General features: G+C 34.5%; 1 protein-coding gene across 2 annotated transcripts in view; it reads right to left on the reverse strand.

Annotated features, from left to right (window-relative positions):
- Positions 1-2,854: 2,854 nt before the first annotated feature.
- LOC149791360 (transmembrane protein 245-like) overlaps positions 2,855-19,088 on the reverse strand; it is a 71,073-nt gene continuing 54,839 nt past the window's right edge. For both annotated transcript variants that reach the window (XM_089969903.1, XM_089969904.1), the window contains 5 exons: positions 17,107-17,240; positions 16,101-16,201; positions 15,269-15,443; positions 13,397-13,555; positions 2,855-10,266 (listed from right to left, as the gene is read on the reverse strand). In XM_089969903.1, coding sequence (XP_089826029.1) covers positions 10,242-10,266; positions 13,397-13,555; positions 15,269-15,443; positions 16,101-16,201; positions 17,107-17,240 — 594 coding nt within the window. In that variant the 3' untranslated portion in view covers positions 2,855-10,241. The remainder of the gene's footprint in view (positions 10,267-13,396; positions 13,556-15,268; positions 15,444-16,100; positions 16,202-17,106; positions 17,241-19,088) is intronic.

Genomic DNA, 19,088 nt, shown 5'->3' on the forward strand with positions numbered 1-19,088 from the left:
AATTGCTTTTTTTAAGTTGAAAAACATGTATATAAAAACTCCAGAAGTTATATTCAAGGCCGATACAGTGACAGTAAACATTATAATTAACTAAAAAGGTTATAAAGTACACTTTCACCCTAATTACCTCTAGCAGTCTAGCTTCACAATTGCAGTTCCAAACCCTATGTAGCTCAATGGCTTCTTGTTAAATCTCAACTTGATGTACTTCTTGGATTTTTTTTATATATTTCACATGACGATGGTAATCATATGTCCCACCATGAGACATACTCAAACGAACCCGTTGCTCTTCTTGCTTTTCTTTCTCCAAGAATCTGAATATTCTTTTTCGTTTTACTATTAACAGTTTTTAAGAGGCTTATTTTCCCTTTTGTTTTGAACATGTGTTGCTATTTGGAGGCCGTTTTTTGAAAATTACATAAGCAACAGCTTGACCCTGCAGACATTTTGCACGAAAAATATGTACAGTTTAATGCATCAGTGGTACTCCTGTAAAGTTAGTCTGGTTCCCTGATCAACTCAATATAATCTGAAACCTGGATCCAAACCAAACATGGACAAGCCAGTATCCAAATTTTACCACAACAATCATATTTCCATAATTTTTACTTTATTCCTTATGTCCGAATTTTGAAGGTCATTTTCATAAGAATTATGGTAAACTGATAAGGGTTGGCAGAAGTGATGTTGGTGTGAATCGGTAAAGGGAAGGTTTGGAAAGAATTCTGTTTTCTTCTAAATCAATTAATTTTTCATCTTTCCGCAATTGCTAGATTCGAAAGGCAGCCGAGGTTCTTCCTAAAAATTAATGTGATCAGGTAATGTATTCAAAGGAGAATCCCATGTTGGTATGATCAGGAGTAGTGATTATAAGACTTTCAACATGACTGCTGCTGAAGACTAGCACGACTTTGAGATGAATTTGAGTGTAAAGTTTCATGGTAATTCTACAAGGAGCTAGTAAGAGTAGTGATACAGTCCTACCCACTTATACTGACAACTTATGTCGACAAGCTGTCTGTCTATGAATGACCAAAGTCCTCGTCCCATCAGGCCCGGTCCTAGGGCAAGGCGAACGAGGCAACCGCCTTGGGGCCCCGCACTTTCATGAAATCAACTCTGCCATGCAATTATTCTTTGCTTGGGGTCCTGCTCATCGCTTTTGCTGCCTTCGACCCCGCATGCTGCCTTGAACCCGCACATCCTAGTGCCAGGCCTGCGTCACAATGTCCCCTATTACTACCAAATTTATTATACTTATGGTGATGCGGAGAAAAAAGTAACTGTACATGTCAACAGAAGCAGTCAGTCCCAACTTGAACAAATTCTTTGTTTTAGTATTATGTCGACAAGCTTGCCATATCTCACTCATACTTTGCTGTACAATTATTTGATGTTACCGTCAGGCTTTAAAGCTGATTTTACATTAACGATCTTCTTGCTCTTCAGAAGTTGGTTTCATACCGATTTCAATAGCGCGTGTACCCTTGATCCAAACGAGCCAGCTACAATCTTTTATGACAAGAATGCACCTTTCATCAAAAAATGTCAGCACTAAACTTGTATAAAGTAATGAAATCTGACAAATTATTGCTTTCTCCAAAGTTACCAGTTATAGGAACAAATTTATTGTCATGCAAGTGGGAAAAAGTAACTTTATTTATGCTTATGATGGCTACCAATGGCGGGATAAAATATAAATTAATGATCTCTAGAAACTAACTATCTGGCCATTAAGGAAATTGAAAGTGGGGCAACTTGCAAAAATGTGCGAAAATTTTTTATGTAAATAAAATACTGTCAGTATGGCTGAACGCAGAGGAGTTAAATAAAAAGGAAGACTTGAAGGCAAAAGCGCTCCCCATAGCAAAGCAGAAGGTCCCCATCCCCGCCTGTCTTGCTTAACGAAGTTGAATTTAATTAAATTCCATTTTAATATGATGTACTGATTATGCTATAGATAATTTGAATTATATGCATTACTCTGTGTATTCTGGAATTTAAGTGTTTTACAAAGTATAAGTTTTACTTGATTGAAAACTTGGTGACAGGTTTTCATTTCCCAATGATCAACTTCTTTCCCTTGGTACCCTCATTTGGATGTTTGCGTTTGTTGTGTCAGGCAGCCCAAAATTGAGGCCAATTTAATTACATGTAACATGTCCATACTGTAACAAATAAACAGGCACACGTTGCTGGTGCCAGTGCATATCATAGTTAATTGTTTAGTGACACATTTAGTATGTCCCAATTCATGGATTTCTTATGTGCATGTACTTCATTTCATGCATTATGGAATTTACAACACAAAGGTAACACAAATGTAAGTTTTCAGTATACAAATGTATTTCAAACTGGTTTTGTATTTTTGTCTTCATTTAATGAAAATTTCCATTGTTTATTTTCTCAAAGTGTAAATCCTACGCACTGATGACCTCTTGAAATTTGTATTATTTTCTTTTAGTACCCCCCCAAATTTGGCAGCCACTTATGTCAACAGTATTACCTCTGACCCAAGGATGTAGTTGTTGTTGTTGAAGGGTTTAATGTCATTTTTCAGCACATGATAGGCTATACATGGCGGCAAGTATTAATGCTGTAGGAAGAACCCAGGAAAAACCCCGGAAAGAACCACCGACCCACAAGAAACTACTGGCAAGCTTTCTCACATACCCACATTGGCCGAATCTGCCCAAGGATGTAGAGATAAACAGGTCATACTGTAAAAACCTTTGCTAATGGATACACATACAAGACATAGGATGACAGCTGAAAGACAACAGATGATGGTATGAGCTCATTTATTCTATGACCATAAGAGGTAAAAAAAAGAAAATTTCAATTATGGAACTATTTTTGGTAAAATTTAAGTTTATTCATAAAAATCAGACGTGTAAAGCTAAAAGCAAAACCAAATTCTTGTAAACAAAGTAACAAAATAAATAGAATGCATCAATAAATTAAACAGATATCAATTTTTGCATCAAACATTCCTGATATGAATATAATGGTTATAAAATAAGCAAAAAGCATTAAGAAAAATCCTTTTCCTAGAACAGAAAAGCATGGAAACAGACACAAAAAAACCACATACTACTTTCATAATTATGAATACAGGATAAGCAACTCCCATATGACAACAGTTACCAAAATTTAACTAAAAATTGGTCATCTTTTCTAATCAAATTTGGAACATATGTAGAATAAAAACTTCACATGAACTCAATTTGTTACAAGTTAACTATTCTTTGAGAAAATGCCCATAAATGAAATCATATTGAAGAAATATACAAATTTTGGTATTGTATTTAACAATCACAGAAAGAAATGTCAAATTATTCAATACCTCAATATCTGATAAAATTATGTTATCTACTGAAATTTTACATGCAAATCAGAGTTTTATAGAATGGATAGACACAAGCTGTTTGCTTAGCATTTTTACCTACACGTGAATCAATAAGGGAGATAATTTATCACAATGCTAAAAACTAACCTTGCTTGTTGAGTGAGGTGTATGTCAACCAGCCATCAAATAACAAACAGTCCAATGATCAATTACACAATCTGATATCCAGATAGGTGTTAATGTGTACTTAAATACATATCTGCAAGTACTGTTTTGTAACTAGACAAGACTTTGTCTAAATGTGTGGGGTATCTATTTCCTCTGGGCTACATAACATGTAAAAATGCATATGTTTGTACATAACACGTAAAAATGCATATTTTTGTACATACATTATGTTTAATTTTCATTCAGTCTGCACATCTTGCTTATAAATATTTTGTCAATAATTGTGACTTCTTTCCAAGACAAAAATGCTGATGTTGTTGTTGTTGTAGGGTTTAATGCCATTTTTCAGCACACGATAGGCTATACATGGTGGCCAGTATTATTGGTGGAGGAAGAACCCGGGAAATTCCCGGAAAAAACCACCAACCCTCGAGAAGCTACTGGCAAGCTTTCTCACATACCCACATTGGCCGAATCTGAGACTCAATCCCACACAGACAGAGGTGTGAGATGGCAGTGATCCATAACAGAGAGTGCTTTAGACCACTCATGGCCCCCAAAAATTCTGATCTTAAATAGTTATGCTAATTATGGGAAAAAAACATTTTCCTCATATCCAGTATGTTAATTAGTGATAATGGAGTGAAGTTACTAAATGAAGCAAAAGTTTAAAATGTACAGCTGTTTAAGTGAATAACACTGAAGCAATGAGTATTCTATTTTGGTATTATCTCAAGATTACTGACATATAATCTCTGCCCTATCGTTAACAAATGAATTACTTCCAAATTTATAATTTGCTTGAAAACTCCTACATACTTCAAGAGCAAACACAAGTGAAAACATTATCAGGCGAAAAAAGAAGTTATAGCAAATATATATTTGTACATGTGATATTAAAGAATTTTCTAGGGTTCAAAGTTTAGTCAGTGAAGAATTAGACATATAGCATATTAAAACAAAGGTTTCTGTGTAATAACTATCAATCAGCCTATCAATTTGACACTGCTCCACTGTAATCACTGAAGAATAATTACTGATTAACAGCTGTTGATATGTAAACAAAATCAAGCTTGCTGTATTATCAACCTGACAAAGGGAGATAACAAATGGTGGATTTTATACATTAACAGTTACAAGATCAAAGTATGCAAAATTGAACATCAACGGTTAAACACCAAAATACTTAACTCCACAGTTACACTATAAGGCAGAAACAATTCTTAAGAACGTACCAGAAATTAACAGAATATTTAAAAAGCTGTGTTTGCCAGAGTTAGCAAATGAAGAAAAAGTATTAAAAAACATTAGTGTATGCCACAGTAGGCAAGGTGGACTGAGTAACCAATGATGTATACATGGGCACTGAATAAGATCAGTGTAACATACCTTCAAGAAAAATGTTCATTAACAATACTTCCAAAGAAACAATTATACAAGTTGAATATATTCATAGATATTTTGCCTTTTTGTTTTGTTACTCTGGACATACCTTTGCAATTTCTTATTCACAGTATACAACTAAATATAACTAAAAATATAATTGTATTATTTTACTGAACAAGGAACATACACACATGAATCCAGCATTTAATCATTTACAGATCTAACATTTTCAAACAAGGCATGGAAGCCAAAAAACTGGTATATTTCCTTCTTTATGGAAATACTGTACAATTACAGATCCTAATACACTGAACAAAATTAGAATCTAAAAGCACTAAACATCAATCTTTGCAACGGAATTATTTTCAAGATGATATACCTCAACAAGACAGGAGATTATGTGACAATACAAACTGACTAGATAGCTTAGATGTGTCTCATATTACTTGAATTTATCTTACAAGAACACTTGTCTGAAAAGTGTGATACACGGACACGTAACATCAAAATTTGAACTCACATTTACCATATATACTTACTTGTGAGTCAAGTCCATCTGCAAACTGCACAGACCCGTACCTGCTATCACAAAATGTGCCAGCAAATCTAGGTCTATGCAGTTTCTTAGTAGTATTCAGTAGAACAACAAAGACCCTGATCTGCTGACACATTCTGCGATGGTTGCTGTTGTAGCTGTTGTAGGGTTTAACGCCATTTTTCAGCACATGATAGACTATATACATGGCGGCCAGTATTAATGGTGGAGGAAGAACCCGGGAAAACGCCGGAAAGAACGACTGACCCACGAGACGCTACTGGCAAGCATTCTCACATACCCACATTAGCCGAATCCGAGACTCGAACCCACACAGAGGTGAGATGGTAGGGATCCGTAACAGAGAGCACTTTAGACCACTCTGCCACTCAGTGCCCCTATATTATGCAATGGTATATCAGGGTCTATGCTGTTTGCATTTTGGACTTGATTTATAGGTAAGTATATAGAGTATTACAGTACTTCTAAGAATGAATGATGTACAGGATTAATATTCATAACAAAAGCATCACTTGCTTATTGAGATGCAAGTACTTAGATTAGATTATGCAAAATACATTCGATTTATAATATTTCATAGAGAGCAGAAAATATAAATGTAAAAATAGCATATAAAGTATAATGAATTTAATATATTTCTATGATAATATTGCTGAGATAGTTTTATGGTGTCTTTATTTTCCATGACACACACCAGCCAAGAATGTACAATTATGTGCAGTTTGAAAGGCAAAAGTTTTAAGTTGCAAAAAATATAACCTCTAAACAAATATTTCAAATTGGAACAACTGCATATAACCACATAACAATTTTATATAACAAAAAAAAAATAAGACAACATAATAAAACCACATAACCATAATTTTAAAATAGAACAATATAACATCTGTACTTCATTTAGTTGCTACTCAAAATTAGTACTTGCCAAGTATTGCAGCAATGACTTTACCCCTGCACAAAATAAGCAGCCTTCATGAACTGATTTTAAAAAAATTAAACACATTTTGTGATTCTTTCTATAAATGTTTAAAGGTTTAAAGCAGTGATAATCCATACTCCATCATCTGTTCTGTTTGTCATAAAACTTTGTTCGATTTGAAATCTTACTTAAAACTATTCAGACCAATCAAAAGAATGCTTTTGTTAATTTCAAGCATTATGTCTAACTGAAAATATTGGGTAATGTGATGGAGGCCCAGACATTCCACTTATCTACCATAAGGAATCATCTCCTAAACATAAATATGTTAACAAAGTCTGAATTTCTCTATCGTCAAAGAGCTTCTCCTTAATTTACCTCCACTAGATAACTGTACCTGAACCTGCCATTTTGTCATTTATACTAGTACCATTCATCTGGACAATGAATTATCCAGTCTACCAGTGGTACTGGCATTGTGATCCAGTCTTCCAATTATTCAGTCATCTTAGGTAACTGTGATTCAGTTATCCAACAATTCTGCATAACTGTGATCCAGTCTTCCATTAATACTGGTTTACTATGATCCAGTCTTCTAGTTATTCAGTGATCTTAGGTAACTGTGATTCAGTTATCCAACAATTCTGGCTAACTTTGATCCAGTCTTTCATTAATACTGGTTTACTGTGATCCAGTCTTCCAGTTATTCAGTCATCTTAGGTAACTGTGATTCAGTTATCCAACAATTCTGGATAACTGTGATCCAGTCTTTCAATAATACTGGTTTACTGAGATCCAGTCTTCCTGTGATCCTGGGTAAGCAAAACAGCAAACTGGGTGTGAAATTTGTTTCCTTGAAAAAATAACAAAATGCTAGCATTTTCTTAGTCAATATACCAACAAAGAGGAGAAATAAACTTAACACAAAATATGTATGTTGGAACCTGGTTATTCAAGTACTCAAGACATGGATATATATATATATATATATATATATATATATATATATATATATATATATATATATATATATATATATATATACTTGAGTTTGTAATATCATTATACATGTTCAAGTATCAAGACTACACATTTACAGTTTACAGTGTTTGCAAATTATTTTCCAAATGTACAACATAAAACAAACATCAAGTCTGAAAAATGGGAAAAATAAATACAATGATAAAAGCATAACGTATAGAAATAAGGAAAAGTATATCACATTGTAGGGTACACAATAGCACAAAATATCAATAGGTATGAAAGCACATGGTAAGCTGAACTTCTTATCAGGACCAAGTCTATCAGCAATCGAGGTATCTCTTATCAATATGCATCAACTGGTACAGCTAAAATGTCCATGTAACCTACAAAGCTGGGAATTTCTGATGTTACTAAAATGTCCATGTAACCTACAAAGCTGGGAATTTCTGATGTTACTAAAATGTCCATGTAACCTACAAAGCTGGGAATTTCTGATGTTACTAAAATGTCCATGTAACCTACAAAGCTGGGAATTTCTGATGTTACTAAAATGTCCATGTAAATCTACAAATCTGGTAATTTCTGCTGCTACTAAAATATCCATGTAACCTACAAGGCAGGGAATTTCTGATGCTACTAAAAATGTCTGTAAACCTACAAGGCTGGACATTTCTTGTGCTACTAAAATGTCTGTCTATACCTACAAGGCTGGAAATTTCTTGTGCTACTAAAATGTCTGTGTAACCTACACGGCAGGGAAAATATTTTTCTGGTACTACTAAACTATATCCCTGTAAATCTACATGAAAGTAAAATTCTGATATTCCTAAAAAATATCCCTACATATCAACAATCCAGGGAAATTTATGTTACTATTAAATTATCCCTGTAACTCTGTGAGGCTGGGAATTTTGCATCAGCTATGATGATCACAGTCACTGGACCTGTGAATAGACTTTAGATTTTGAAGCAAGAAGTGGAATCAATACAGAAAACAATGTCCAAACAATGTCCAAATGCATGTCTAAAATACCTGTGCTGGAATCAGCTTGTAACATGAATAGTTTTCCTTTCATCTGCTCATACAATAGTCTCATTTAAGTGAATAGTGGATCTGTGCTGAAATCAGCTTGTAACATGAATAGTTTTTCTTTCATCTGCACATACAATAGTCTCATTAAAGCGAATAGTGGATCTGCGTTGAAATCAGCTTGTAACATGAATAGTTTTCCATTCATCTGCTCATACAGTAATCTCATTTAAGTTAATAGTGGATCTGTGCTATGTTTTTATATCAGACTTGTGTATAACTCAGCCACTGTGTAGATAAGTACCCTGGTCTCTTTGGGCAGGAAGGCTTGAGCTATGCATTAACATCATGATTTTAATCATAATGCATGCTTACTAATATTGTAATCTGTATCTACATGTAGATGTGAACAAATCGAACAAGCTCCACTCCGTGGTTACATGGCTTGGAGGTTATCAGAAAGTTGATTGGTTTGTTTTTGATCTAACGCCATTTCTCAGCACAAGATAGGCTATATATGGCGCCCAGTATAACTGGTGGAGGAAAAACCTGGGAAAATCCTGGTAAGAATCACCAACCCACAGGAAGTTACTTGCAGCTTTCTCACATACCCACATAGGTTGAGCCCGAGACTAAAACCCATGTGGATAGAGGTGAGATGATAGAGATAAGTAAAGGAATGTGCTTTAGACCACTCGGACACCTGGGGCCCTGATTATCAGATATTACAAATGCAAAAGAAGAAAGAAAAGAATATCATGTATGATTAAAACAAAATCAAAACAAGAAATTCATTTTTATCACTGTTTTTCCATTGAAGATGAACATATCCGATCGAAATGCAAATCAAAACCAATGAAAAAAAAAAACATACTGAAAGCACAGAAAACCAGAGAAGCAGTTTTAAACTAATACTACGACTACGATCATTTGACCACAAAGAGTCTGCAATAATTTCATACTTTAGTCCACAAGTAGTGAAGAAATTCTGTATTTGCTAAGCATCGTATATAATTCTTTTATCTGTAACCATAATCTTCAGCACATGAAAACATGGTAGTAACTAAATGTCATCTTGTATCATATGTTTGTGGTCTCAAGTCTGTGGACCCCAAAACTGATAAAGGTTGGCATGAGAAAAGATGTCCTGTGAATAATTTGTCATTACATGAGTTGGATTTACTGGGCAGCACTGGCTGTCAATCATGAGGGCCATTCATGTTGTGAGTAATATATAGCGCATGGAATTCATTAACACATTTTTGACACTCATGCTGCATAGTGCATGACAAAATAAAATGAGCATGCCTTGCTAATAACATAAAGGTCTCTCACTGAAAAAGTCATGAGACAGGGAACCAACATTTCTCAAATAGAAGTAATAATGGGGACTGAGTAAATAATGACTTATGTGGGCCAGAAATATGTGTATATTTCATCCTTCCTAGGAATGAGTTTTGCAGTACTAAGTGGTTTAGGTATTAAATTTGTTACACTTTATAAATAGGTTATACATATCATACTAATATAATACCCTATAGTTTTCCCAAGTCTTGTAGATTTCCTACTTTGAAAGTAGTTCTATTTCAGAATGTGGTGGTGCTAAAAATATTATGTCTCCCAGTTTCTGTAAGCTTTGTAGGTTTGCATTTCTTACACTTGTATATTCAGAACATGCTGGTGCTTGATAAATATTAAAATAAATTTGGCATTATCAATAAGCAGTTAAGATCGTTATAATTGCTTCTATGAACACAGTGACAAAAGTCATCGACTACTTGACACAGAAACAGCAAAAAAACGTTTCAGAGTTTTCTTCGTCTGCAATGCAGTCCTCCATTCCGATTTAGACATTCATACTCTGAGATCGACTGAAATTGAAATTAAAAATAACTATTGAATAAACATTTACCTGTTATTTACTAGTGTTCTACAATATCAGTCAATTAGTATGAAGTTAAACTTTCTTATCATTTAATTTTCTTATTTGAAAATATTCATAAATTAAGGCAAATATTTAAAAAAAACTACTAAAGGAACATAACTCACCAATACAGGAAAGGTAGTTGAGCAGTGTCCAAATGACACTTGCACATAAACAGAAGAAATAATAATAATAATAATAATAACTGAATAGTACAATAATAACAATAAAAACACAAGCAACAATAAAACCTGTCTTGAAAGACCACACATTTTTTTCCAAAACATCATATCTCTCAAAACAGGTGGTCTCTCCTGACCAGTCATAGCAACGTATCATCAGTAAATGCATGCATTAAGAATTCTGTCTCTTAAGACACATGGTCTGTCAAAGCAACAGCTACATGTCTGCAGCATGATGCCCCAGTACTAGACATCACTATCAACTGTCACACTGCAGACACTGTAGTGATATGACTGAATTTTTTTTAACGCCATGTTAAAAATCTAAATCACACATACACACAATCATTTACTGCTTCAGAAATACAAGCTGATTTTGCATATTTTTTTTAAAATCATCATTTTCTTCTATTTTTATTCAATTTTTAATACATTGAACAAAGTCTGGATTTCTATGTTATATAGCAGTAAATAAAGAAAACTACTATTTTGCAACCTATCTTATTAAAAGTGTGATTTTTGCCTTAGATTGATTTTCGTCTGACCGTATACACCCCATGTTTGATATTTGGACAGTTAAGTGGGCAAGAAAACCACATGGTAGTGGCACAGAGTAGCCACTTTACCCAGGGATGAGGAAAAAAATGCAACCTTATATCAAATCCTAATAATCTGAAAATAAAAGTCTCCCAAAATACCTATCCAACTGTATTCACATAAGGAAATTACTCGCTACTACCTCAACATCAAGCATTTTCTGAAAGGTGAAAAATGTCTTTGTGATTATATCAGACACAGAGGCAAGTTACTCTAATTGTCCTAGCTATGGGGTCACCCATATCCTGGATATTTATTAGTTTAAGCTAGAAAAAAGCTAAACCAGGACGCTCTCATTTGCTGGGAAAGATGGGGGATTGACAGTAATCAGGTATATACTTTCAGAGAAACATAATTTATGTACAAATTTCCTTCCGCCATCAAATACATTACCCAACTGCATTAACATTTGAGGATTAGCTAAAGGGTGAGGAAATGAAAGATCCAACCTCAACCTATCCTACCCCGTATGAGCATGAGGACTGCTCTACTGAAAGGAAGAACTTCTCATAACAGCACTGCAGACTATGCATTGATACATGTGTGAGAGCAATCCCTGTGGGATCCTTTACAACACTGCAGATTATGCACTGACACATATGTGAGAGCACTGATACATGTGTGAGAGCAATCCCTGTGGGATCCTGCACTAGCTATTGCCTTATGTGCGAAGGTTTCCTGGGTAAATCTGGTGAAAGTTGCAAGGTCATGCCCAGAAATGAGGCTGTACTGTCATGAATGGGTAGAAACAAGTGATCAAACAAGATACAAACCTTTCCTTTGCAAGGCAAAGTCATGTATATAGCAGACTAAGCATGCTAGTCAAATGACTCCACTGTGTTGCATTGAGAGTTCAAAGGTGAGGCTCATGGAACTCACTTGCATTCTGAGACCCAGATTTTTCATGAGTCGTATCTGATACTGTATGAGTTAAGGTCTTATAACTCCTTGTAGCCAGGAGGCCAGTACTTGTGGGCTTATGTTTTGCCTTCCTGACTTAACCATTAGGAAGTGTATTTTAAGGTCATGGCAGACCTTCCCTCTGCACCTCAGATAACATTTGAGAACATGTACGTGGTCCTGCAGCTTCACCTCTCTTGAATGGTTGATGGATGAAAGGCATGGAGAAAGTACTTCATTTTTAGAGTCTTCTCTTGCAGCATCTACTTGCTAAAGACTTTCACAAAGTCCAGTGACAAGTGTATCCCTCTCAACCAGACAAAATAGTGTCTTTACAGATTATGATTTCAAGCTTTGATCCTTCTAAATATATTCCAGCTGCTAGCCACTCACTGTCTTGCCAAGGCAGGAAGTGTTTGACTCTGGTTATAACCTGGTGATCTAAATGACCTAAGATCAAACACCACTGAGAAGGACCATCTGCCCTTGTACAGCAGGTCTGCCACTATACTGAACAGGCTAGGAGCTCAGGAAACTCCCTCACTGAAATGAATGTCCTTGCAGATGACTTTTCTGATACATCAATGATACTGTTTTTATAGGTTTAATGCCATTTCTTTTAGCAAATGATATGCTATACATGGTGGCCAGTATATCTGGTGGAGGAAGAACCCAGGAAAACCATGACAAAACAATGTGAGAAAATGCATAATACCTAGCCTGTAAACACTGGAAGTTTGGCTCATGTGTCAGTTTATGAAACGTAAGTATGATTTAACTGTCATGAAAGAGAAGCTATGCTAACTACTTCTTGATTTCAGGCAGATATAACTGAATACAAGGTCACATGATTTTACTAGACACTATATAATTATCCTATGCCGTAAACATGTCGCTTTGGTGAATTTCCAGGTTTTGAAAGAAGATGCATGCTGACTTTCCAGCCTAACAGAAATGAAGAAATATCAAACATTGGATGGTTGAAAAAGTTAAAATACCCTCAGACTATTTTGGGCTAGATACTTAAAATTAAAGTTGTATCCCAATTTGAATGCATTTAACAAGTTGTATCCCAATTTGAATGCATTTAACAAGTTGTATCTCCAATTTGAATGCATTTAACAAGTTGTATCCCAATTTGAATGCATTTAACAAGTTCATGATGCATTTCTGGTAAAATTTCATAAACTGTGCACATACACTAATCTTCGTGGGTGTTGATAAAAAAAAAATTATTAATATCAAACTCTGAAAACAGTCCCTTACTTAAGTGCTATTGTCATTTTCAAACCCTGATAACAGGAACCCTGAGTACTATTGTCAGTTTCAAACTCTGATAACAGCCCTTACTTGAGAAATAGTGTAAATTCTGAAGTCTGATAGCAAACCCTTACTTACTTGAGTGCAGATGGAGTGGTGTCAGGCTGGATCATGGAGCTATACACATTGACCAAAACCACCAGGCAGCACAAGATAATGGGGCCAAAAATGGCCCCTTCCAGCCCCATCCAGTACATGCCCCCTGCAATAGCCAGACCTGTCATATATGGGTGGCCCCTGAAAAATAAACCATTCACCTCATAAACATAACTCAAGATTTTTACACATAGAAGTATGGATTTTAATCAGTTTTTCTTATTCTCGCTTTGTCTACAAAGTGGATTGATCAGTAAAAGCTTGTGCAGAAGTAAAATTGTGAAAAACTTCTTTTGAACTGAAAGTAACTTGTCAATAATTTTGTTATTATCTGTCACAGAATGCCATCATAAATTTGTGAATATTTATTACATAATGTTAAAAACTGGAATATTAAGTGCTATATCACAGTGTATCATCATCAGTATTTGAGATTTTATTTATAATATAACAAAAAGGACTGTCACACAAAGTGCTATATCAAAGTGTATCCTCACAAGTTGGATTCTTTTTATCACATAATGTTAAAAACTGGCATACTGTGTTCTGTAACAGTATAACATGGCAAGTTTTAGATTTTTTTTAATCAAACGATATTAAGGATTGGAATAATAAATGTCATGTCACAGTGTACTATACTGTTTAAGAGATGAAATATCATGATGGTAATAAAGGAACAGGTCAAATGAGATAAATCGGCAGTATTACTGTTAATACAAAACAGTATAAGCACTCAGAAAAATCCACTGCCTGGATACCCAGGACAAGTTGAAAAACATGCTAGGCAAATGCTTTTTACCATGGTCATACCAACTTGGATAAGCTGTCTTTCCCAATGAAATATCTGACCACATCTATCACTGTTAGTATTATTAGTCTCAGGGTCCCATTATTACAATCATGTTTTGATCTCAGTAACTTTTATAATCACAAGCTTGTGTTAGTTACATGAGTATGCACTGCAGAAGACTGGGTTTACAAAAACTTTATACAAGTCTGTATTGAAGTAAAATGGGTTTTTAAAAACTTTCACTCTGCATCTTGTAAGTACTGATGCACTAACTGACATGTTTTATATTGCATCATGCATTCTGGTAAGATGTTTTCATCAACTGAATATTCAAAGAATATCTTCAGTACAGAAACATCAAATTTGAAATTATACAGGAGCAAAGGCTTGCTCCATAAGAAATTTTGACAGATTTTGAACATGATGTACAAAATATCATTGTGAAGCAATGCTGAACTGGTGCCTAAAAACTAAAATAATTAAAATAATTTTACTATGTGGTGTTGGCACAATGTTGTTATTGCATCACAGCCAGCTTGGAATCAAAGACCCAAAGATACTAAACTGCAGCTGATCACCACATTTCTATTTTTATTCCTAGCAGTATTATACTCTAAACATATGGAGGGTTTGCTTTTTTTGACAATGGCACTAGCAAAGATTTGAAAAGAATACGGATGCATTCTTTAAAGGTATATTTTGTTGTTAATGTTGGTATCTTGTCCCAGATATGAGGCTGTAATTATATGAAAAATTATTAGATATTTAAATTTCCAAAAATAGAATAAAATAAAAGACTTTAAAAAATTATACTCAAATTAGTTAGCAGTCTTCCACAGGTTGTCGCAGTTTTCCATGCTTACCACATAAGCTATGATTAACAACATGGTAGATTATTTTCTTTGGTCATAATGTTATCAATGTCTATTGACTGCGGTGAAAAAAAATCATTTTGATAATTCATTCTACTACCTTACTGACTAGCACTATATATATATATATATATATATATATATATATATATATATATATATATATATATATATATGTGTGTGTATATATACCCCTTGATTTCACTGTAGATGGCAGTATCCACCACAGAAGTTGGTAAGAGATGGCAAAGCATCAACAGTACTGCTAGAAGACCTTGCCCTTGAACCAGCCACAGTTCCAGTGCTGCAGGGACAGCAGCCAGGTATGTTCCAAGAAATGGCACTGCAGCAAATATGGCAGCCACAGCTGGTTGGATAAAATTAAACAACGTTGAAAATTTTAAGAAAAATGTATCATAAATATGTTACTTTTAAGGGATTTCATTAACAAAGTGTGATTTTATAATTTCATGTAACAAGACATAGCTGATACAAAATAAAGAATGCTACAACAAAAAGGTAGGTCACTATGATCTAGCAGTTATACATTGTACTTTCAAACAGCATTATTTCTGATTATGTGTAAAGAAAGGCAAGCATATCATGAATAATAAATTATACAGTGCTTTGTATTTAATATTCCTACAGCTGAGTATGGTTGACTATAAAGATTATTGACCAAAGAGTATAAATGACCTGAACAGACCTTTGTTCAAGATGTGTAGTTCTGAACAAAATTTACTAAAAGAAGTATCATGTTTTATTAGACCTCCAACTTCTGCTAATTTTTTTTTTCTTTCATTTTTTGTTGTGTGAAAAATTTTGATTTTTATATACAGCGATGTGATTCGTGAACATGCTCATCAACTCAGGACATTCATGCCAAATTTGAGACAATGGGCATCTCTGCCAACGCTCCCTGTGAATACGACCTCTGATCTCCTTGGCCTTTAATTTAAACATATTGATATGTCTTCCTACCGATACCATTTGCTGTAGATAAGATAAAAGGAAGCTCCCTCACCTGAAGGGATGAAGACAATGTTTACTCCAAAAATGGTATGGGTCAGCCAGGTGTACAGTCCATAGAAGGCTGTCATCTTTAGTGAAGCCATGAACACTCCTCTGAAAATAATCAGAAGGGCTTTCTCAATCTCATGTGAAAAGCATCCTATGGAACATTTTAAATGATTTTCAGCACTTAAACACAATCTACTGGTCCTGAAATTTAATGTATTTTGAATGGATCAGGCTTATGCATGTATTAAAGGTAAATTAATAACAAGATGTACAAATTATAATAAATGTAAAAATAAATGTAATAAATGATGTAAAATTTAAAAAAATTAAAAATACAAATACCAAAAATAAAATAAAAAAATAAAATAACATATATAAAAATAAATGTAAATATAAATGTAAAAAAATAAATAAAATAAAAATAATAAAAATAATAAATAAAAAATAAAAAATGTAAAATAAATGTACAAATAAATGTGAAAAAAAGAAAACCAACAACAATATTTGCTTACAATTCAAAATGGTGGCCCTACTGCATAATTTCAAAGTATTACCACCAATGTCACAAATCAGCCATCAATTAGATTAACAACATATTTGGTAATATTTCTGCAACCTCCAAAATTTCCAGTAGGAACTCAAATTTAACTCCCTATCTGTTCAGTTATGCCATAATTATGTATTTTTTATTTCTGATCAAAGAGTGGTTGAAAATTAATGTTTTTCCCTGACTTTCGTCAACACCTGCATGATTAAAGAGCTATTCCCTCACATGGAAGAACCTGTTCTTTGTCTAGACTTATTTCCACTTTCCTGGTACTGTGGGAACCTCTGTTTTCTCATCAGCTGTCTTATTCCTGACACTATGTTTCTGATGGATTGTGCTTAACATTTTTAAGGACTTGATTAACAGATTGATGGATAGACAGGTACAAAAAATAGTGGATGGAGGGGAGAGACATGTAAAATAAATAGACCTAGATGCAGACAGACTACACAAAAGTACCTACCCGACCGCATCCTGCACTGCCTGGCCAAATGTGTTACCCCCAGTAGTGGGACTCATGCTAGCAAACCAGTCTATTGGTTTGTACTGATCACCACTGGATGCCAACAGGTAGAACAGTGTTGTCAAGAAGATGGACTGCAGGGTTAGAAGTTAAATGTTAAAGTTCGAGGGGTACTGTTTTTAGGCTTTTGCAAGGTTTAAAAAATTTTTTAGGTTCAAGCCAGCTTAGTTGCAAACTAGTATTACTATTACTAGCCATTTTCAGATCCCTAAAACATTTCTGGTAAAAGAATCTTAATTCTAACAAACGGACTTTGAACTGTACAAGATGGACATTAATGCAATGCTAACATTGTTGATGATCTGATAAAGATATGCCATTACGGACTTTGAACTGTACAAGATGGACATTAATGCAATGCTAACATTGTTGATGATCTGATAAAGATATGCCATTACGGACTTTGAACTGTACAAGATGGACATTAATGCAATGCTAACATTGTTGATGATCTGATAAAGATATGCCATTATGGGCGTATCAAATAAATGATAGAATAAAATGACTGGACAATTTGCATAATTCACATGCTTTCTAAACTGCTAGGCTAGTCTATCAAAAAACTGTGCAAGAAAGCTATTTTGTTGGGTTTGGGGTAAAACTGTACTTATTTTTGAACACTGTTAGGGTTTTTTATGTAGGCTTCTGTCAGTTTTTTTAGGTGTCTAAGGTCAAATTGAAATTTTAGGTTTTTTGAGGTTTCTGGGATCTGCTTCTAACCCTGAGACTGGCATATTTACGATATTATATAACATAACTGCAAGAAAAACCTAAAAATATCTTCCAGAAAATAGTCCAATGTCTGCTAAAAGAATCACAAGCTGAGAAATGGAGACTTTGGAAACAACCTTTTGGCATTAGAATTTTAAGACTCAAAAGAAATTAAAATCTTCATTAAGACAGAGCAACATTAACATAACATTTTGCAGGTTTCTCTTACAAAGCCTAACAATGCATTTGATAAAACACTCATCTTTGTTAATGTACACTTGAGAAACTCTTACGCATGTGTTCTGTAATTAGATCCATATAATGACATAGTGATAAATGCATGATCAATTTTGTAACAGGATGATCCCAACTGAAGATGAAAAGTACTGACCATCAGGAGGTGGAGATGAATGGGGAAGTGCTGATTGTCAGGAGGGAGGACTGAAGGGGGAAAGTATTGATTATCAGGAGGAGCAAGGACTATAGGAGGTTAGTACTGATTGTCAGGAGGAGGAGGGGCTGAAGTAGGAAGTACTGATTGTCAGGAGGAGCAAGGATATAGGGGAAAGTACTGATTGTCAGGAGGAGGAGGGGCTGAAGTAGGAAGTACTGATTGGTAAAAGGAGGAGGGCCTGAAGGGGGACATACTGATTTGAGGAGGAGGGGAGGGACTACAGAACACTTCCTCCACTAAATTAATACACATATGATGACAATACCAAGTTCTACAGAACACTTCCTCCGCTAAATTAATACACCTATGACAACAATACCAAGTTCTACTGAGCACTACCTCCACTAAATTAATACACCTACGATAACAATAACAAGTTCTACAGAGTACTTCCTAGACTAAATTAATACAACAATGACAACAATATCAAGTTCTACAGACCACTTCCTCCACTGAATTAATTCAGCTCTGACGACATACCAAGTTCTACAGACCACTTCCCACACTAAATTAATACACCTACAATAACAATACCAAGTTCTACAGAACACTTCCCACACTAAATTAATACACATATAATGACAATACCAAGTTCTACTGAGCACTTCCTCCACTAAATTAATACACCTATGATGACAATACCAAGTTCTACAGAACACTTCCTCCACTAAATTAATACACCTGACAACAATACCAAGTTCTACTGAGCACTACCTCCACTAAATTATAATATACCTATGACAACAAAACCAAGTTC

This window comes from Sinohyriopsis cumingii, chromosome 9 (assembly GCF_028554795.1).
Source record: "Sinohyriopsis cumingii isolate HCF-2022 chromosome 9, ASM2855479v2, whole genome shotgun sequence".
Taxonomy (NCBI): domain Eukaryota; kingdom Metazoa; phylum Mollusca; class Bivalvia; order Unionida; family Unionidae; genus Sinohyriopsis; species Sinohyriopsis cumingii.